This window comes from Cyphellophora attinorum (assembly GCF_001299255.1).
Source record: "Cyphellophora attinorum strain CBS 131958 chromosome Unknown Contig1, whole genome shotgun sequence".
Lineage (NCBI taxonomy): Eukaryota > Fungi > Ascomycota > Eurotiomycetes > Chaetothyriales > Cyphellophoraceae > Cyphellophora > Cyphellophora attinorum.
In genome coordinates, this window is record NW_017253229.1 from 1594883 (window position 1) to 1615280 (window position 20398).

The 20398-nt window shown below is 53.6% G+C and overlaps 8 protein-coding genes across 8 annotated transcripts; 3 read left to right on the forward strand and 5 right to left on the reverse strand.

Moving 5' to 3' along the window:
* Window positions 1-570: 570 nt before the first annotated feature.
* On the forward strand, window positions 571-2414 carry AB675_840 (uncharacterized protein; the record flags this gene model as incomplete). Its single annotated transcript, XM_018148853.1, has 2 exons — window positions 571-2196; window positions 2268-2414. 2 exons carry the CDS (start codon window positions 571-573, stop codon window positions 2412-2414), a joined length of 1773 nt encoding a protein of 590 aa, XP_018005411.1.
* Window positions 2415-4300: 1886 nt separating this feature from the next.
* AB675_841 (uncharacterized protein) lies at window positions 4301-6181 on the forward strand (the record flags this gene model as incomplete). Its single annotated transcript, XM_018148864.1, has 1 exon — window positions 4301-6181. One exon carries the CDS (start codon window positions 4301-4303, stop codon window positions 6179-6181), a length of 1881 nt encoding a protein of 626 aa, XP_018005861.1.
* Window positions 6182-6523: 342 nt separating this feature from the next.
* Window positions 6524-7429, reverse strand: AB675_842 (uncharacterized protein; the record flags this gene model as incomplete). The annotated part of the gene is made up of 1 exon (XM_018148875.1): window positions 6524-7429. One exon carries the CDS (start codon window positions 7427-7429, stop codon window positions 6524-6526), a length of 906 nt encoding a protein of 301 aa, XP_018005409.1.
* A 915-nt stretch (window positions 7430-8344) lies between these two features.
* Window positions 8345-9292, reverse strand: AB675_843 (uncharacterized protein; the record flags this gene model as incomplete). Its single annotated transcript, XM_018148886.1, has 1 exon — window positions 8345-9292. One exon carries the CDS (start codon window positions 9290-9292, stop codon window positions 8345-8347), a length of 948 nt encoding a protein of 315 aa, XP_018006032.1.
* A 439-nt stretch (window positions 9293-9731) lies between these two features.
* On the reverse strand, window positions 9732-10790 carry AB675_844 (uncharacterized protein; the record flags this gene model as incomplete). The annotated part of the gene is made up of 1 exon (XM_018148896.1): window positions 9732-10790. One exon carries the CDS (start codon window positions 10788-10790, stop codon window positions 9732-9734), a length of 1059 nt encoding a protein of 352 aa, XP_018005584.1.
* A 1525-nt stretch (window positions 10791-12315) lies between these two features.
* On the forward strand, window positions 12316-13866 carry AB675_845 (Nitrosoguanidine resistance protein SNG1; the record flags this gene model as incomplete). The annotated part of the gene is made up of 1 exon (XM_018148907.1): window positions 12316-13866. The coding sequence occupies one exon, from the start codon at window positions 12316-12318 to the stop codon at window positions 13864-13866; it is 1551 nt and encodes a 516-aa protein (XP_018005495.1).
* A 2866-nt stretch (window positions 13867-16732) lies between these two features.
* Window positions 16733-18435, reverse strand: AB675_847 (putative glycosidase crf1; the record flags this gene model as incomplete). Its single annotated transcript, XM_018148928.1, has 4 exons — window positions 16733-16915; window positions 17002-17297; window positions 17350-18294; window positions 18342-18435. The coding sequence occupies 4 exons, from the start codon at window positions 18433-18435 to the stop codon at window positions 16733-16735; spliced, it is 1518 nt and encodes a 505-aa protein (XP_018005904.1).
* A 574-nt stretch (window positions 18436-19009) lies between these two features.
* Window positions 19010-20187, reverse strand: AB675_848 (uncharacterized protein; the record flags this gene model as incomplete). The annotated part of the gene is made up of 3 exons (XM_018148939.1): window positions 19010-19845; window positions 19895-19970; window positions 20023-20187. 3 exons carry the CDS (start codon window positions 20185-20187, stop codon window positions 19010-19012), a joined length of 1077 nt encoding a protein of 358 aa, XP_018005866.1.
* Between the last annotated feature and the right edge of the window lie 211 nt (window positions 20188-20398).

Sequence of the window (20398 nt, forward strand, 5' to 3'; positions counted from 1 at the left end):
TGAAGATCGTCCCACCTACCTTTGCAGATATTAGCAACTTAGTCGATGCTAGACTCGGAAGACAATTCTCTGCTCACAGCGATCAAATGTTTGCGTCGGGCAAACGTGTCGCGGTCTAGGCACCAGGAGACACCTTGGAATTGCATTGAAACAGTCATCCCATTTCTGGCAAAGTACCAGTCCCGTTCACAATTCACTGCGCCATTTCAATCTACTTATCGAGTGCAATGTTTCTGGAGAATCATTGATCCTGATGGTGGCTGATCCGACCTGCCTAGACCAGCAGCTCCGTCCCTTTTGGCAGTCGAGCTCACGAAGTCGACGAACATGTTGACCTTAATTCATAATCTGCTGAGATTGCCACAGGTTTGTCCCTCTTTGAGTTTTGGCTGCTACCATGCCGTGCAAGCTGGACGTTATATTGATGGTCCTGTCAACGGTCCTGTTGACATGCTTCTTTACCTTGATACTGGAGCTGCTCTGGATGCATTACGTCTCTTCTATTCAACGCTGAAAGCCAGACAATATTGTTCTCCCTGCTGACTTTCACGAACTATACGCTCCTCTGCAATGAAGCTCTCCCTCATCGTCGCGGCAATTTTTGGGTCCTCAGCGCTTGCTGTGCCGCTCAACGAGACACGACATGCCGCCACGTGCATACCGCTTCAAGATGGCAGTGGTCCTGTGCCTTCGCCCGACTCCGCAAAATCGTTCCTAAACTCGACTATTCTCTCAACCCCAGCGATCATGGCGCCTCCTCCAACCGGCTGGCTGACGATGTTCACCAATCTCAATAGCGTCATGACAGACAGCACCTATCTCGGTCACAGCCTGCTCGATACATACGACACTGCCGTGTGTGCTTCTCGATGCTACCGAAAGAAGGGCTGTATTGGCATCAACATTTTCTTTGAGCGTGCGCCGGCCTACAAACCTGGTAGAGAGTGTCCGAATCCGTCCTCGACAACTCTCATCAAGTGTGCCTACTTCTCTGGTGTCGTCAATAAGGCTTCCGCCACCGATGCTGGGTATAAGACGGCAAAGTTCCGGGTTGTGTATGCGGGCTCAAATGGGTATATGCAGCAGTGGCTCGACTATGGAAACTCGAGCACCGCGACTTCGTCTACGCCTGCGACCACCAGCTCGGCGCCCATGGTATCAACGAGTACCATTTTCGACTCGATGAGCACCACTTCCTCTATGGCTGCGTCTGCTTCCACTTCTGACATGAGCACGGCCCCGCCATCCAGCTCGACAGCATCAGCGCCTCCAGACAGTACGACAACACCTGCCACGCAAGGCACCGAAACAAATACACAGTCCACGACCACTACAGCAACCACGAGCATGCCTCCCAATTGCTACGCGGACAATTGTCTCCGAAACATACTGGACCTGCGCTATGTCTCCTCTGCCGGTCCGTTCTGCAGTGACTACCTCAACACTCCGGGCATGCCCATCGCTACATACCTTGGGAACTGTGAGGGTGACACTGCGTCAGTGACTAGTGCATGTAGCTGCTACATGAGTCCAGCTCCATCGACCTCGAGCTCAGCGACTACCACCGAGATGTTGAGTGCTTCGACAACCGGCGCCCCAGCGAGTTCGAGCAATACCTTCTCGGTCACCAGTTCTTCGCCGAGCTCGAGTGCCCTCTCGACGAGCAGTACGGACACGGCGTCTTCCTCGGCATCTGCAAACACAGACACTGCATATGGTCCTTCCTCGACAGACATCACAATCACGTATTGTCCCGGCTGTTCATTGACCACGATGTCAGGGTCTACTTCTGGGGTCACTAGCGCTGAGACAAGCACGACATCCTCGCCCTCTGCTTCAGCAGCCTCCACTTCTCAGACCACTCAGAGCAGCTTCTCACGCACGTCCACAATGTCAAGCACCAGCGCGTCCACGACCGTGAGCGGTAGTCTCTCGATCATGACGGGGTCAGCCTCCTCCAACAGCGCGTCAACTTCAGCCAGTGCCCTATTCATCAGCACATCCACTGTCCACTGGGACGACGTTGGGAACTTCGGCACGACTTCGTCCTCAGCGCACTCGACCTCTGGCATTTCTTCCATAGTCAGCTCGACGAGTGATCACTCTACTGCTAGCTCGATCTCAACAGCCTCGTCCAGCACATCAATGATGATCTTGCTGCCGACAACCACATCCTCCGCCACGAACTCGCAGACTGTAATTGTGTCTATTACGTCTTCAGCGCAAAACTCTGATGAACACTCTTGGATCGACTTCGGCGGATCCAGCACTTCAAGCAGCACAAGTCCATCGTCGTCATCTGCTTCCAGCAGCTCAATTACTACGCCAACGACCACAGCAACTACAACCCCGCAGACCCTACCAAGCACGTCGTCGCCTTCGGTGCAAGTCACATTTGCATCGGATACGAGTAGGCTAGCTTCGATCTCAACGACATCGGGCGCTGCTACAGCTCAGTTGCCTTCGAGTCAAGGTGGAGGGCACATTTGGGGAAACTATGGCGGACGTATACCTTGAGAAGCCGCTTGTGGTGGAACGTGAATTGGTAACGTGAAAGAGGATTCCAGTTGTGTTGGGTGAAGAGGGGTTTGATTGTGCTGGTTGAAGAGGGTTTTGGTTGTGTGCACACTTTCAGGGCTTAATGGAGCGTACCGTTGCTCGTCATTTCTTCATTTCTGCTTCCCGAGTTCTTTTTCGGGCTATTTGCTGTAGTCACCACAGCGTTGAGAATGTCACTGATGGCGGCTGCTCCTCTGAGCCTCCTTTGGTCTTGTTGGCGATGGCCTTGTTGGCGACTCCCCGCGTGTATAAGGATTCGCGTTGCTGTGATCCCTTTGTCGTTCGTCCCGGAGCTTCTCCAGTTCGGCATCCGGAATTTCCTCTTCACCCGGTGGCAATATTATCACGTATCTCTCGTTCTTCTGGTCGATCTCGACTTTGCACCCCGTGTCCTTAAATTTCTTCTCGAGGAATGTTTGTAAATTTGCTTCGCCTATGTGGTAGGACGAAAACCGTTGAATTTTTCTGTCACGAGGGATTTTGATTTCGGGACCTCGAGTCCTTCGCCAAAAGGACAGTGTTCTCCAAGAATGGCTGGCGCGTCTTGGTGCAAATTCTGGCATATTTTACCCGTTTTCGATATTGCGCAAAAGTGAACTTCCAGTACGACGTCGTTGCAGGTGCTGTACTTACGCTTCTCGTGAGCACAGTTTGCGCAAGGCTGTGGATCCGAACTTCTGATGGTGTGCCGAAAAGGTCAGACGGAAATGTACAAAGAACAGAAAGACGGGACTTTAGGCATTTTCAACTGGGCGGTGGCAGTGCACACCTGGGCAAGAAGGGGCGACCTGTCAGACATGGCCTGACAAAGGCCGGGCAAATCTGCAGCAGTCGCTTATTCGTTCCTGGGCTTACCGCTTCTCATGCCCTATCAAGCTCTTTTCTAGGAGACGCATCTGACACCTCGTATTGCTTTGGCCACGTCGTGCATTGCTTCTGCACGGTGCAGATTCTTTGCTTCTCGCCTCCAATCATACTAAGATCGGCCCCAGGCTAGTCTGTGGAACACGATTCAACCAAAATTGACAGCAGAGCCTGTTGGGCAGGATCGCAGGCTGCAAGAGGGCGACCGAATGCAATGATTGAGATACCGACCTGTGTCTGTGCCTTCGGCCCCTATCGACCTCGACAACAATCGTGTCGTGAGGCAAGTTGTGAGCTGTAGACCAACTTTCGGCGCTGGCGGAGATGTGTGGCTATTCGAAGCATGTCGGGTTATAAATCATCAATTATCCCACACGATGCGCCAGCAGACAGTTCATGTGTCTTCGACGCAGCTACCTTGACTAGTGACCTCTGATCAAGCCACTAGTCGTCGAACATGCGCACAATCACGACACACACGGTACCAAGATGAGCCTCGCCCAAAATGCCCCTGGACAAAGATCAATCGGCCATGGCTCTCACGGCACTTGAGCTTGCAGGAAACTCGATGTTGCGACCCGTCTAGATCTTGTACTAGCTGAGATCTGCGTCTCTTGAGTCAAGACCGTGGCTGACCGGTGTCCGGATCAAAGGTCCTCCTGGAAGTCATGGGCTCCTCAAGTACTTGCGTTGATTTGAATCATCATGTCCAGCCTGACTGGGTCCTTATATCTCAGATCACGCTCGGTTTGCTGCCTGGACAAATTTAATACCTGAGAACGGAGCATTGGAGCTGCACACAGATTTGCGTGTATCGTCGAAAAAAGAAGCTGAACCCACTGCATCAGCAGGCATTCTGCATCGGAAGTTCACACTGATGGACTGGGATCGATTCTATGAAGGTGACTACAAGGGCAACCTGAACGACCTGACATTTGATTCTGATAGGAGTGCTCGCGTGTGGGAGGTCTCAAGTTCTGCAGCATCGAACCATGAGGCTGTCTGGCAAAAACCGGCAGAGCTTTATGGCAATTCCGACGTCTGCAAATGGCTTGACGATCGAGGTAGCTCAGCATCAACAGCTAGAAAGTGGCCAGAATGGAACCTTACTGTACTGGTGATCGAGCGCTGCCCCCCTCCAGCAGACCCGAATGCACAGGCGCAGAGCGCGCCTGGCCCAGATCAACACGAGCAACAGACGTCTCCTGCAGTGGATGTGGACAAGTCAATGCAGTCACGCGAAGCTTTGAGACGTTTTGGACTAGGACAAGCGGCCTTCGAGCGCCTTTTCAGTCAATTAGGACTCTCAAAAACCTTCCTCCACGCTGTCAAGCACAATCAATCGTACTATGCACGCCACCACCAGGAAGATCAGTCCGTTACAGCTAAGGATCTTTCCTTCACTGTTCGCACTACCCCTTCTCTGCTCAAAGACATGGCACTGACTCTGCGACACAATACGGATTCAGGAGAAACATTTGTGTTGCTCCACGGCTGTTCCATGGAGTTCGAGGACAACCTACGTTCCTGGCTACGGGCTATGCTCCGTCGTTGTGGGCATCCGCTTGTGATGTTAGTCCTCTTCTTCGAGATGTATTACAAACAGCTGCAGAAGCACGAGGTGGAAATGCGCACAAGCTACGAAGACCATCGTGAGAAGATGTTCAAGTACAAAGACAGTGGTATTCACCACCACAACACCCGTCTCGCAGCAGTCACCGACATTTGCGACGAATTGTTCACGGAGGAAGTGGAAGTAGCAGCACTCCGATCTCGGGTAAGCCAGCTGATCAAAAGTATGGAGGCTGTAGGAGACAGAAAGCGATACCCGACTGCAGAGCAAGGTAACTATATGGTGGAGCACAGCAACATGATGATAGACCGCCTGCGAAGTCTCAGCGATGACATAGAGGTGTTGCAGACCAAGTGCTCATTGGACAAGCAGGCTCTCCAAACTCTTATGACGTCTATGAGCAGCATTATGGCCCTCGCAAGGAGCGAGATCAGTCACAATATCACTGTCGCAAGCAAAAGGGACAGCGCCATCATGATGAGCATTACTGTTGGCACTCTGACATTCTTGCCGGCGACCGCAATTGCTACGATCTTCGCCATGCCTTTCCTGCCGTGGAACGTGGCGGCTTCAGACGGCGATACGACACCGGGTGTCGTCAGACTCTATCTCAAGGTCAGCTTGCCGCTGACGATTGGCACGCTTCTTCTGGTTGGTCTTTATTGGGCTATGATCGATTACGGAGACAAAGGTGCTGACATGACCGTTCGGCCGTGGATCAAAGAACTGGTCACTTTCAATACGCAGAAGCCGCCCACCAACCGCGGATCTGGGAGCAGGGGTTCCTCGCATACGCAGACGGCAAGTCCTCCAAAAGTAGCGGCAACAAGTAATTCTCCGTCTAGCCAGTCCAACAGTACACCGCCGAGCCAACAAAGTGCAATGCCAGCTTCCCCACATATCACGATCGCCAACGCAAACTTGCCCGGTACTGGTCCTCCTGCTGCGCCTACAACTTCAGGGGCCACGTCTACCGCGAGTGCGTCTGCTCCCGACCCAATTGTTCCCGCCACGCCTACAGCTCCCGGATATACACCCGCCAAGACTGCGTCCTCACACGTCGCAGCATCTCCCACAGGAGCGGCCCCTGCAGCGGCCTCCACACCCCAGTCCATCGAAATGTCCTTTCTGAAACGCGTCACGAGAAGGCTACCCCAAAGGTCACACAAGCCAGGAGATGTCTAGATCAATGCTCAGGCGGGTCCTGCAAGTGAAGGCCCAGATTCGTGGCTTCGGCGACAGAGAATGACCTCCACCTCCGTCTCATTGCCTAGACGAAGCATATCTGCAGAAAAATGTGATCATACTAAAGCGCCGTTGTACCTCCGATCTCAAAGGTCATGTCAGACTGGTTCCGAATGCTATCACGGTTGTCTGTTCTGATTGTTACGACATACATTGCGGGTGGATATTGATGCATGTTTGCAACCGTCGTCTGTATTCTTGACCAGCTTTCAGATCGGCCGTCAGAAGATTCACAGGTTCAGAGACAGCAGCTTGAGTCGTATCACATTGGACCTAGTGATCTCAAGCTTTCTGTTTCGCTTCATGCTCTGCCCAGAAGACATCCATCGCCTCATCAAAACTCTTCGTCTTCAACCCAATCGCCTCATTGCCCCATTCCGGTCGACCCTCATACTTGTTCCCCGTCGCAAACGTCCCAAAAGTCAACTTTCCCAACTGACTGTTATCCCCCTTCTTCACAGCCTCAATCCCCGACTCCAACCATGGCCCCGACTCAACGCTCTCAACCTCCCATCCCCCGACCTTCTTCTGAATCGCATCCAGAATCTCCTTCTGACTCGTCCGGAAATCCTGCACGAGCAAGATCCGATTCTTGCTCGCCTCCGGCTTCTCAATAGCCTTGACCACAGCCAACCCCACCGTATCCAGCGTCGCCGCCACAAACTCCGCTTTGCCACCATCAATCAACACGGCCTTCTTCTCCGACCAGAAGATCTGGAAGAAGCCGCTGCCAACACCCATCTCGAAGAAAGCGTTACAGCAGACACTCGTCCACTCCATCTTAGCCTGGTTCTCAATCAGATGGTCCCTGACATCGTGCTTGATCTTGAACATCTCCCTCAGATCCAGAAGCCACTGCGGGAGATCATCAAGGCCGAATTCTGTAGGGAAGTAGCGTTTCACACCGGAGGCGTAGCATGCGTCCATGATCTTGAATTGTTGGTGCATGGAGGTCATTGAGAGGGAAGCTATGACTACGTCGATGCCGGTAAAAGCATCTTTCAGCTTGTCGACGGGGTAGTCGTCGGGGAACGTGACCACTTTGACATTGTCGGGGTATTTTGAAGTCGAGGACTGGCGGGCAAGCACTGTGATGTTGAAATTCTGAGAGGATTCAAGTAAGTGCCGCAGGATGTGCGTCCCTAGGTTGCCGGAGGCGCCGATGAGGCAGATTGACTTGAATGTCATGTTGGCGTTCTACCGATAGCTATCTGGCGAGCTCGTTTGCACGTACTGCATCTGGCATTGTGTCACATGGGCTGCTCGCCATTTTTATGTAGTCTATCGGAACATTCCACTACTATCCTCCACGTCTCGGCATATCTCGACTCGTTTTCGTGGGGCAGTACCGGGGTGAAGTAGAAATACATCTGTCAGACGGCCCAAATCCTGGCTCTTTGGGGAGCCACCATGCCGTCACAATCATGTCAGACGTCGAGACCTTCAGAATCTCTGCATCTGGCCCCACCATGGGGAAAGCCAATTTCTCCAAGCACCTCATCTACGAAAGGGGTTGGTCGGTTGGTTCGTTCATTGCAACTAGTCTTCACGTCCAATATCGACATCTGTCATCAGTCATGCCGCTGCTTCGAGGGGCGTTCTGGCAAAGTCGAGTCGTTGGACAGCATGGCGCATGTAAACACAGCCACCGTTCTAGCATCGTCGTGGGCATGGCATGGCTGCTAGCTGTCCTCAAACAAATTGGGAAGTAGAATGCCACAGCTTGACGACTCTACCAAAACTCTACACCTTGAGACTGGGCTGAGGTGACAGCATGTCTCTCTGCGCAATTTGAGGCGTCACTTCTCTGCTTTGGCTCATCTAAGTCTCTGGAAGTCGTTCGCCATCTCTTACCTTATCATCGGATCCGCTTCCAATCCCGCTTTGATCAATTTCTCCTGAGTCTTCGACTTACTCCTGCTCGTCGTCAAATCCGCTTCCAGTTCCTCTTCGATCGGTCTCTGGAGAGTCTTTATTGCACTTCTGATCATCCTCAAACCCACATTCAGGTCATCTCTATCAATCAAAGACAATGACTTGAGCGCTGGCGTATCACTCGATCTCGAAACTAACTTGCGTTTCACACGACTATGATTTGCTGCTTCACAATTCAACAACCTCCCCATCGTCAACCCCCAGCACCTCCCTCATCGGATCCTTATACCTCACAAATCCCACCCCGGGCCTCGCAACCCCATACCCCAACAACCTCTGCGCCTGCGCACTCATCCCCTTGACCGTCTCCAAAGGCACACTCAAGAATTGGTTCTCCGCTGGTCGCAAGGTAGGTTTGCACATGAACACGCCCACCGTCTCGCGGTACTCGTCCTTGGTCACATTCGCGCCGCCGCCGTGGTAGAGGTTGCCTAGGAAGATGAACGCGTCGCCTGGGTTCAGCTCTGCGGGGATTGCTTCTTCGTTGCGCGGAAAACGGTCTGAGGGCCAGAGATGGGAGCCTGGGATTGCGACTGTCGCGCCGTTTGCTGCTGTAGTTTTGGTGAGTGCGGCTACACAGCCGATCATCACGGGTAGGATTGAAGGGTGTGGGTGGTAGTCGTTGTCGTCGCGGTGCAAGACCTGCTGCTTCCCGCCTGGCAAGACGCGGAAGCCGACAGTGGAGCTCACAATGGGTTTCTCGGTCACGGTCTCCGTGCGACCGTTCTCGCGGAAGTAGGTGTATGTGGAGGAGACGAGTGCGTTAGCGATGGAGATCCACAGCGGGTTGGTGGCGAGTCTGATGTAGGAGGGGTGATTGAAGAGTGCGGTGGCACGTTGGGTGGTGGAGGGGAAGAATTGGGAGGCATCGGTGTGGGAGGTGGCGAAAGAGGGAGCCAGATCGGCCTTGATTTGGGACGCGATGTCGGCGGACACGAGGTTGGTGACAATGGCGCCTCCGGCATGGTTGATTGCGTCCACTACAGCAGAAGACGTAGTGGCAGGATCATGGGCGTCGAAGCGCTGGAATGTTGTTGCTGATTGCTTGCTGACGCCGTTCGTCTGACGACGGGTAACACCGTCGGTAGCTGTCGTGGATGCTTTGGCAGCTGTCATAACGAGAGGCCTCAAGCAATATATTAGACGTTTTGTGGTGTAGTCCTAGGATAGGCACAAATGCTTCTGGCGAGGGCGCCTTTCCAGTCTTATACTGCAGACGTGAACGTCAGCCTCCTGCTGGAGCTGTCCATCATACAATCTAGTTCTGCTGACCGCTGCCAAAGGGCGCTCTGAGGACAAGAGCCACTGCAAACCTGGCCTTCATTCGTGAGTCCGGGCCCGGGAGGCTGTAGTAGTGAATGCTTTTCCGCATAGAAGCTAAACCCAAAGAGGCAGCTCGGGAGAGAGAATTGAGTTCTTCGACAATGAGTCGTGCTCCTACTGTTCGGAGTGAGGACATGCACGTAGCTCAACCTTCGCGTGTCCGTAAGACAAGTCCTGTCTTCGAATGCGATCGGCGGAGACTTTCGATTAATGCAACATCCCCGGCCAACACCTAAAAGATGATGAAAGAGTCAAGCACGTCGGAGTGAAGGCGGGCATATTGAATCCAGCTAACAAGATATTCTTCCGACGGCCGCGCCCAATACGCCTTGAGGAACGCCAATGCTGGCTCGTTACAATAGAAGCTAGTAGTGGAGACGCATAGCCTCCAAAGCCTTTCAACCCACGTTTGCTGTTGATCTTGTCCGGTAGACAAAGTTCCTAGAACGAAGAGAGGCCAGAAGAGATCGTGGTAGTATAAGCCTGCGTCTTGGACGTTTGTGATTGCGCTGCAGAGACGTACGTCCAGCATCTCGGTTGGATGTACGAACTGGAAATAGACCTGATGCAGGTATATGATAGCAGCGACGTGGTGAGCGTCAATGACAGATTTGAACGCGAGACCGGCGACAGTGTCTGCTGCGTGCTGATTGCTGAGCTCACTTCTTGAAAGGTCGAACGCCTGATCGATCCGCTGCTTCCAAACGCGCAGGTCAGTCATGGAGATCGAGTCGCCTGCACGCGTATCAAGCGGGCCCTGCATCCTTTCCTGCGAGGTGATGTCCCTGAGAATCTCAGTGAATGTGGTGAACGTCCCAAGTCTGTGCGGTTGGACCCTCGAAGGTGGCACTGGGGCGCGGCTCGGCCTTGGTCGGAAGTGCGAGAGTTCGAGCAATGATTCGAGATCAGACAGCTCCTTCGATAGAAAGCGGAGCGCTGGGGACTCTGCTTGAAGCTGAGAAGGGCTCTGGACAAGACCCCTGGCGATGGTATGACAGCCTCCCAAATGAAGTCGCCACTCTTGGGACTGTGGTCGTAGCATCTCGGCGTGGCTGAAGATCAGTGTGCCGGCGAGCACCTTGATAGCCGAATGCGGCGATCTCTTCATAGTTCGCTCTTGTCCACGTCGCTCACCCGCATCGCCGCCAGGGTGCTGCCACGTGCCATCACTTCGCTCGTCCTGGGCTTGTCGCGCATGGTCGAGATTGAGTTGTAGATCAAGCCTCAAAGCCTGCAACGCCCGTCCGCGCAGTTCATCTTGTGCAGACGTGACCGCTGGTGGCAGGGCCATTGCCCTCCCAAGTTGGTTGTTCTTATCCGTGACTGCAAGGTACAGCAAACTGAAATACACACTGGCACTATGGTTGGCTAACGAGGCGACCAACGTTCTCCAAGGATTTTGTAGACTATCAAGCCAAGTCAGACGTGGGCTCACCTCTGTTTTGAAGTGGCTCAAGAGAATGCCTGCGATCATATGTGATGAGGCTAGATCTGCAGCGACCCTCTGACGCAGTAGAGCGGCTGTGGAGATCAGAGCGCTGGCGGAGGTGTGTGTACTGCCACTTCTAGTCTCCGTTGATCTGTCGAAGCGTAATCCCTTGCACTGGTCCATGCGCACGCGTTGATCGACAGGAAGCTGTTGTCCTTTCCACTTCCCACGACTCGCCACACCCTGATCCCACTTCAGAGTATCGGCATAGCCAGGACAAGCAAGACTTCGATTAGCACATTTTCGACAACGCGGAATAATGCGGTCACATCGAATTCTCCGCTTTGTACATTGCTTACAGTCGTGGTCTGCAAGTGATTGAGATCTTGTATGGGTACTGCCACGAACAATGAGCATGCTGTGCGGCGGCTGGACCGGTCAACTACGCTCCGGAAGCTAGCCTGGGGCGCGAACTGATGTCGACTGCACGCAGCCCAGCCCAGCGTCCTTCTGTTATGTGACTTTCAAGAATAGTGTGGTACGGGTCTCATATATGCATATTTGTCGATGACATGCAGCTGGGAGGCAGGATCTGAGCAGAACAATATGTCTGCGGATATGGCTTTGTGCTGATACCTTTCGTATCGGCATGACGCTCGATTGATATTCCTGCAACCATGGCATAGCATAGCTACTGATTTGTGGATGATAAGGATTCCATAATCTGCAGTGTAGCGTGCCAGCGAGGAACCGGGGTAAAGTGCTTAGGGAACGGCAGAGCTCTCGATGTTTTTATTTCGCTCTGGATCGCGTCATCCGGCTTGACGTTTTGCCCGACATTCATCCGGTTCAACCACAGCTCTTGGCGAGGACCAACAGACAATGTGAGAGCATACTCAGTTCGCTTGATCTATGCAAAGGTAAGGAACAAACGCTGGTCCAGCGGGAAGTGCCGCGAAACAGAATTGACGGCAGGTCCCAATGGAGCAACGTCTGATCGGATTGGTGCTGGACGTGGTATGGCGTCGATGTTCGATCTGGGGACGGTCAGTGGAAGTGGTGACATCACCCCAAATGACGAAGAGAATTTCTCCTTTAGCAATGAATCCATTTTGCTAGCAGCACCGTCATTCCACACCCGAGGACGTCCGTCAAGGGAAAGCAAGCAATCAGCGCAGCAGCGCAAGATGCTTCCGGAGAGGCTTGTTAGATATGCTTTGAAAGAGCCGCATTCAACGTCATGAAGCAGGTAGGTTTTGCTCTCTGGGCACAAACCTGTCTATGAGTATTAGCAAAAGTCCTCGTTCCTTCGTGTTTATTGTTTTCCAACCCTTGTCTCAACATCTGTCCTTTTGAAGAAGACCGGCCACAGTGCACGCGTCGAACGATGACTTCCTCTATAGCCTTCCACCTTAACAAGGGGCGTAACAGACAAGAGGGTCTCGACCAGGATCGCTCTAACTCGACCCTAGCCGATGCCAACGACAACCACGAGAAGGACAATGAGGATAACAGTGGTGACCACAACAACAATGACAGGGACGTCGAAAATGATCACTCGGAGCCAAAGCCTGTCGGCTTCTGGGACCACTCTCTCAAGCATGTCAGATTGACCATCTTCCGCAAATGGGCCGTTACCACAGTGATGCTGTGCACGTTCATTCTCGCGATCCTGTCACTGTACTGGGGCGTCCTGTACGGCTTGACCGACAAGCTCTCACGCCTGACAGTAGTGGTCGTCAGCTTCGATGGCCAGGGATATCCAGCAGGGACCGCGACAGTAGTCGGTGACGCCGTTACACGAGCTGCTGAGCAGCAGGCCGCTATAACGAGTGGTGCGCTAGGTTTCCGGGTCGAGAACCCAGCAGACTATAACAACGATCCGCTCGCCGTTCGCCAACATGTCTACGACGAGCATGCCTGGGCCGCAGTTATCGTCAATGCCAATGCATCCTACCTTCTGCAGCAGGCCGTCGCTGAAGGCAATGCCGACTACGACCCACAGGGAGCGATGCAGATCGTCTACGTCCAGGCCCGCAACGAACAGACCTACAACAACTACATCGTACCGCAACTCGACAAGTTCCTCATCAACATCCAAGCACAATTCGGACAGCAATGGATCTCCCGCGTCCTCGCAGACGACTCCCTGAACGCAGCAACATACAACAACGCTCCCCAAGCGCTCAACCCAGCGATCGGCGCAAGCATATTCAACCTCCGCCCATTCAGCCCTCCACAAGCAACACCAGCCATCAGCATCGGTCTCATCTACCTGATCATCATTTCCTTCTTCACCTTCAGCTTCTACCTCCCCATCCACAGCCAATTCCTAATCCCCAAAGGCCACCCACCACTCCACTTCTACCAGCTAGTCCTCTGGCGCCTCTTCGCAACATTCCTAGCCTACTTCTTCCTCTCGCTAGCCTACTCCCTAGTCAGCCTAGCCTTCCAAATCCCCTTCTCAAACACTACCCCCGAGCCCCAAACCGCCGTCGTCAACAACGCCGACGCCTTCGGCCGCGGCACCTTCGTCGTCTACTGGATGCTCAACCTCCTCGGCATGTACGCTCTCGGCCTCGCTTCCGAGAACGTGGCGATGGTCATCGGCCAGCCCTGGGCGGCGCTCTGGTTGATTTTCTGGGTCATCACGAACGTGGCATCGTCGTTCTATACTATTCCCTTGGCGCCCCAGTTCTTCAACTACGGCTACGCGTGGCCGCTGCATCATGTGGTCAATGCAAGTCGGACCATCATCTTCGACACGCATTCGAGACTGGGATTGAATTTTGGCGTGCTGGCAGCTTGGTCGGCTGTCAACACGGCCTTCTTTGTGCCTTGTGCGCTTTTCATGCGGTGGAAGGCGCAGAAGGAGCATATGAGGGAGTTGGCGGGTGGGGATCGGAAGAGGAAGATTAAGTATCTTGTGGACGGCTGAAGTGGTGAGCGCAGAGAGAGGTAGAGAAAAAAAGAGAGCCCAATTGTATGGCAGTCGGACACAACAGTAGGCCGCAGGAGGATAGCATAGCCAAGACTCATACAGCGGCCTCCCTGGCCCGACTCTCACCATGATTCTGATCTACGAAGTGACGCTCAAGTGACGCCCATCTCAAGCCTGCTGACTCGACAGCCGAAACTATTGAAACCCTCAGCGCCCTCCCTGGCCAGGAAATCCATGAGGATGAATGATTCCGCCGGCTGATGTTCGAGTATGGCTCGGCTCAAGCACGTCAATCTGTTAGCAAGAATACTCAGACCGGTGTAGGCTATGCGATGCAATCATTTCGCTCTCTAGCTGCAGCGCGGCTCTGACAGTAACCTCTCTTCGTGCTAAAGGCAATTAATAATGCGTCTCAGACACCCAGATCGTTGCAAGGGCGCCACACTGAACAGATTCCGCAGGACAAGCTTCTCGACACCTCGCTTACCACTACTGCAGGAGCGGATCCTGTACAACTCGTCAGCATAATATCCCAAGAAAACGAAGAATAGGATCTGAGGACTTACCCTGAAGTGCTTCTGACTATTCGCCCCCTTCTCCACACCCGCCCGATACCGATTCTCCGCCCGCATCATCTTCCTCCGCTCCCGCATCTCCTGCTTCCTCACCAACGCCCGCTTCTCGTCCGTCACGCCCAGCATGCCCGCCTCGCCTCTCCGCGTCAGCGCTGAGCTCTTCGGTGGCGTAGCAGGATTAGCACGTGAGCTGTCCTCGACGTCCTCCATTTCCGAATCCGAATCGTCATCGTTGTTCTCGAGCATGCGCTGTGACCGAGCTAGCCGCTCAGCTTGTGAGGGGTAGTTGTGCAGGTTCTGGCGGTAGTATTTCTTTAGACTGCGGTGGCCGGCTACTCTTCCGCTGGGGAGATGCATTTCGTAGTCATCGTAGAACACGGCGTTGTTGTGGTGGTGTGCGTGTGAGTGGTAGCCATCGGCGTTCTTGTGCGGTCGAGGGTCTGTTGACGAGTGGTGGCGGTGGAGGTGCAGGCGGTTGTAGGACTCGGTGCGGTCGTCGACCGGGACGGAGGTGAGTTCGTTCGAGTCGAGCGAGGAGAAGGAAGAATCGGTCTCCCAGCCGTCATCTTCTTCGTTGGACTTGTCGTTCGGAATCTTGACACCGCCGTTCGATTTGGCCTTCTTGCTGGTGCTTCCATCCATGTCCACGTCTGATGAGTCATCGTCGGCTTCCGGATCTGAGTATGTGCTAGAGAAGTCGTAAAATTGGCCGACTTCGATCATTTCTTCCTCAGACTCGAAAGCTATCCTGCAGTGACCTTTGTCGCGCATGTGAGTCTGAACACCGTCCGTAGTATTCTTGAGCTTGTGACACCAGAGACATTCATGGTTGGAATGAATTTTCGCCTGCAGGTAGCCCAAAAGTCCCTCCCGATCAGTGAGGTAGGTCTGCTCGGGAATGAAGAGGCCGTGGATTCGTGTCATGTGCTCGACGCTCAGCTTCGGATTCGGGGAGTCGTAGTTGCAGAAGAAGCATCGGGTCAGCGGCGGCACTGAAATTTCCGGCTTTTCTGGTGACATGGGATGGTCCTGCTTGCGAGTCTCCTCTTCTGGAGCCGGAGCAGATGGCCGCCGCTGCAGATCTGGACGCTCCTTCAAGCTCGTCTTCTTAATGCCAGCGACCACCTCGTCGAACTCAGCCTGCGCTTTTGGATCTGGCGTCTCCGAAACACGAGATTCTGACTTCGATATGGTTGAGCCATTGACCGACCCTCCATCGCCTCTTGCCTCCCGCAATCTGTGAGCTTTGCTGTTCATGTGGTTCTCATACGCATGCTCGCTGTAGTATGTCTTCCTGCAGATGGTACACGATTGATTGTAGGCGGCTGACTCGGCGGCGGCCTTATTCGTGGCCTGGGCGGCGAGGACTTTGTCATTGTAGTCGTCAGACGAGACAGGTGGCAAGTCTGCTACTTTGCGCTTGAGGTTGTATCTGTGCCAGTCACTTCGCATGTGTGTCCGTTGCGCATCGCTGTTGCGGAAGGCGACGGCGCATGAGTTGCAGGTGTATGGATGTGTTTGGGTGATGTCGGCTGTACTTGACGCCATGGTTGGGAATTCGATCTGTGTAGGAGGGATGTGTGGTTGAGTGGTATGGAGGCCAGAAACCGGTAGACCACAAGAAGTAGGTGGTCGTATTCAGGACTGTGAGCCAGGCTATGTGAAATGTAGCCAGCATAAACAGGAAGCGAATAGAAGAAAGCGATCTATGTGATTGTGTAAGGTACCTTACGCAGCAGATTCGATTTTCCACATGTGTTGATCGTGTGGCAAGGTTGTTGGTGGTCGAAAGAAGACTTGACGAGGGGCAATGCGCAATGACGTTGCATGCGGAATTACTCGCCCGAAGAAAGGCCCTGCAGCGCCGAGACCGCCTAAAGCTTGACTCTTCGGGCGCCGAGTCACCTACGGCCGCTTCAACTACAGGTGTGCTTGAAGAGTTTCGCAACTTATACTCCTGTTTGTCTGGAAACAGCTTGCAACTGTCAATTCTTCATACTACTGACTTCTATGTCCATATAGTCCTGCCCGGTATCCTATCTTGTTACCCGGCTTTGTATATCCATTTTGGGGTATCGTGTCGTAGCTCGTGATTATTACTAATAAGTGGCTCATCTCTCGAGGAGCCATGTCAGGCCGGCGAAATTGCTCCTGACCCCCTTCAAAATGACAGCAGCCAAGTTGCAAGAGTGAAAGTCCCTGTGAGCCCTATGAGAGACCAATATTGGGCGGTATTTCTAAGGCCCGTCGACGAAGGCGCCTGAGGCGTTTCCGTGGGGTTCCCTGTTTCACTCGTGGTCGAGGTATCCGTGGAGGACTGTGTTGTAGAGGCCGATCGCGTGAGAGTTGCAGGCCACGTCCGGCTGGTAGACAGCGTCGTGACCGTGGGCCTCTTCGACCCTGTTGTGACTGTGCTCGCTGCGGCTGAAGAGTCGCTCGTGGCCGTAGTACTGTTGGGGCCAGGCGTTGCGCTACTGGCTGCAGTGGGAATAGACGAGGTCTGCTTGTCAGAAGCAGTATCTGAGCCTTGACTCGCAGTTGCTGAGTTCGTTCTCACGGGCTGTGTGGGGTGACTTCCAGACTGGATTGTAGGTGCTGGGGTACTGTTGCCAGTCGAGACTAGCTGCCCAGAGGCGTCTGATATGGTCTCAGCTGCAGGGACCGTTTCTAATGTGGTAGGCATTGCGCCAATTACACCAATTGATATCTTGGTCTGTGAAGGCGAAGATTGTGGCAACACACCAATGGGTGAAGCCGATGCGTTCGAAGGATTGATCGTGCTTGCTTCAGGCCAGAGTCTGAAGAAGACGCCGAAGAAGATGCCGGAGCATAAGAGCCAGATGGGGAGAGTGCCTGCAAAGTTGTTGTTAGTGTTGCGTACACAGTGCGGCAGAGGAAGACATACTTACAGCACCCGAGCTAGGCGGATGAATATTTCCATTCCCATCAATAGACCACCCAGGAGGCACCACTGATGCTGTCGCTGTACCTGTCCATGGCCAGCCCGTTCTTGTCGCATACACAGATGCCGAGTCACTGGGATCGAACGCCAGAGGTGCGCTGCTGTCATTTGGAACCGTCGATGTTATCGCTGGCTGATCCGCTGTGGCAACAGGCTGGCCGCTGCCTTGTGGGTTGATTGAGCCACCATCAGATTGGATCGATTCCCAGTCGCCAGTCGTACCGGAGTAGGTATATGCTGTTCCGGTCGAGTAATCTGTCACTGCTATCGACTTGAGATACATGGTGAAGGGCCCATTGGAATAGGTAGTCAAGCCACCGGCCCATTCAATAGTGCCCTGCGGATTGCCAGGGTCACCCCCCGCCCAGGAACCGACCTTGATCTGCATCGGTGTCTGAGGATAGTCGCCATTTTGTGCATTGCCAGCTTCGAGAACGCGCACTGTCTGCCCATCGATCGACCACACAATCTGCTCCGCAGTCCAGTCGATGGCGTATTTGTGAAAGCCATCGTGAGTTCCTTGCACGGCGTGGAAAGCACCACGGTTGTAGCCCACTGTGACCTGTCCCTTGCGGAAGTAATTACTCTGAACCTGGTTGTCGTCGCCACCAAGCCACTCCCAGTCGATCTCATCGAGCACATCTGACATCAGAACCGCACTACTGACAATGCCTTGGCCCGGCGCAGCTTGGATCTCAAACTCGACGTGGCCGAACATGATGTACCAGCCTGATGTGATGTGAGGGTTATCTCCAGATTTCGCGACTGTGAACTCGGCGCCATTCTGGCCATAGTTGACGACACCAGTCTCGGCGAAAGAGTCCGATTTTTGGGTGAATGAGATCGATGTGCTTCGTCCTAATGCTGGATCTGCTGGGCATACGCCGGCTATAGTTTGTTAGCAGGTAAGCTTGCGGCCGTTGTTGAGCACTTACGATTCGAAATCGGGTTGCAATTGCTGAACGACTGTGCAGTACTGTATCCAACTGTCGCCAGCACTGGCAATATCGATCGGAGTAATGAAGGCATGCTGACGATTGTGATGAAAGAAAAGCTGAAAACGCCCCAAATGCAAGTAATGTACAGAGTCGGAAGTGGTAGACGCTTCTTCAGAACATCGTAGACTAGGGTGTCGTGTTTGGAAGTCACTGGTTGGTATCGACGACGAGTGCAGTCACGGCGACCACGTTGCCAGGTAAAAGTGCGAGGCAGGCAATGTGATAGTCAGCACGGCAAGAGCGAGTCCCAACGGTCAACTGCTTTATTAGTAACCTACTCGAGCAGTGCCGGGAGGCTGGTACTAATTACCACGTCACTCCCGTCGAAGATTGCCATGATCAATTGGCCATGAGAACCCTGTTTCGTGGCGGTGAAGGGGATTGTGTGGATGAAGCAGGCATCGAATTGTGAAAACAAAGTGGCAGGCGCGTGGCGGGAAGCGAGCGGGTAAGCGGCGGGTGGAGCCGAAGCTAGATAGCCGAGCCATTCTCGTTGCTGGAAATTTTCCGCTTATTGCTTGGCAACGCGCTCGTTTCCAACACGTCGGCTTTGCAGAAATCAAGGCTGCAAATTCATGCTCGTGCTCCTCTTCCATTCACCTGTTCTATCGCAGTGCTTCTCCTCGACCTCCAGTCGCAGTCTGCTGAGCGCTTGCCTCACCTGCTTCCGCTTCGCTTCCCACGAGGTTTAGATCTGGTACAGCAGTATCATCAAACTTTCCCACAGGCTCAATCTTGACCTGTCCTGGACCTTCAAAGATATCGTTGCCAGGGCGTACAGGCGTTGAGGACAGCTCGTGGACATCGAATGAGATGTTGCTCGCTGATGCTGGGATTGATCTCGCTGATTCTGGATTCTCAGGGCCAAAGATGAACGGTGTACCGGGATGGACTTCAGGCGGGCCTGGTAACGCGTTGTTCTCGATGGCGCGCTCGGAAAACAGCGGTCGATGCTGGTCGAGCTCTGCAGTGTATGGACGGTTGTTGACTTCTGATCTCGTATCGGCCCCTTGAGGAATGCTTGGAGCTTCGTTTCCCTCAGTAGCCGTGTCTTTCTGCTGCTGCTGCCCCTTTCTTGCTTTCTCTTTCCGCATTCCACAGACTCCGATAGCCATGAAGACGAGCGATCCAATCACCAGCCCAAGCAAGAAAACGCCAACAGCGATTCCTGCGATTGCACCGACCGAGAGTGGTGTGCCAGCAGGCTTCTGACATTGAGGAGCTAAAATTTCAGGGCCTCGGGTATTGGAGTACGAAGAAAGCGACTTTGACACCTGGAACGGCTTCGCTGACACGAGGTTGCTTCCAGGAGTTGTATTGTTGTTGAACCCATCTGGAAAGCTCGCATCGTAGCTGAACATGTAGACGTAGTAGTAAGCTCCTTCAGTGAGATTCGAAGTCGTGCTCGCGGACATTGTGTAATGGCAAGCATTTTCTATGACTGAGGAAGTGTTAGTTGGGCCCGGACTCGCGAATGCTGTTCGACGAACCGTCCGGGAGCTGAAAGACACTGTACGCCTCTCCATTTGTGCTTCGGGGGTTGCTACCATTGAGCCACAGCTTCCACTACGTAGGTATGGTCAGTGTCCGGGCGAGAAGCTTTGAGGCAGGCGCCTACCACGACGACATTGGTGCAGTCATCGGTCGTCCATTCGACCCTACAAGGCGTGCCGATCACGCACTCATCTCTGGTCAAGCGTGGGAATGTCGAAAGTTTAGCATGACTGCGATTGATGAGTCCGGCAGCCACGAGGACGACGAGGATGAGTTGCGTGATGCACATTATGGCGTGCGTTGTCGACAGAGACTCGAAGAGTCCAGCATTCGATGCAGAAAGAGACGCGGTCGCGAGATCTGCTTGTGGCTATTGAGCAGTGATTGGATGTCTCATGTGTTTGCTGGAATGCGATAAGGTAGACGGGAGGCTGCGGATCTTATTTGGTTCAGAACAAAGAAATCCAGTGTGTGCAGCGCCGAGCCAACGTGATGAGTGG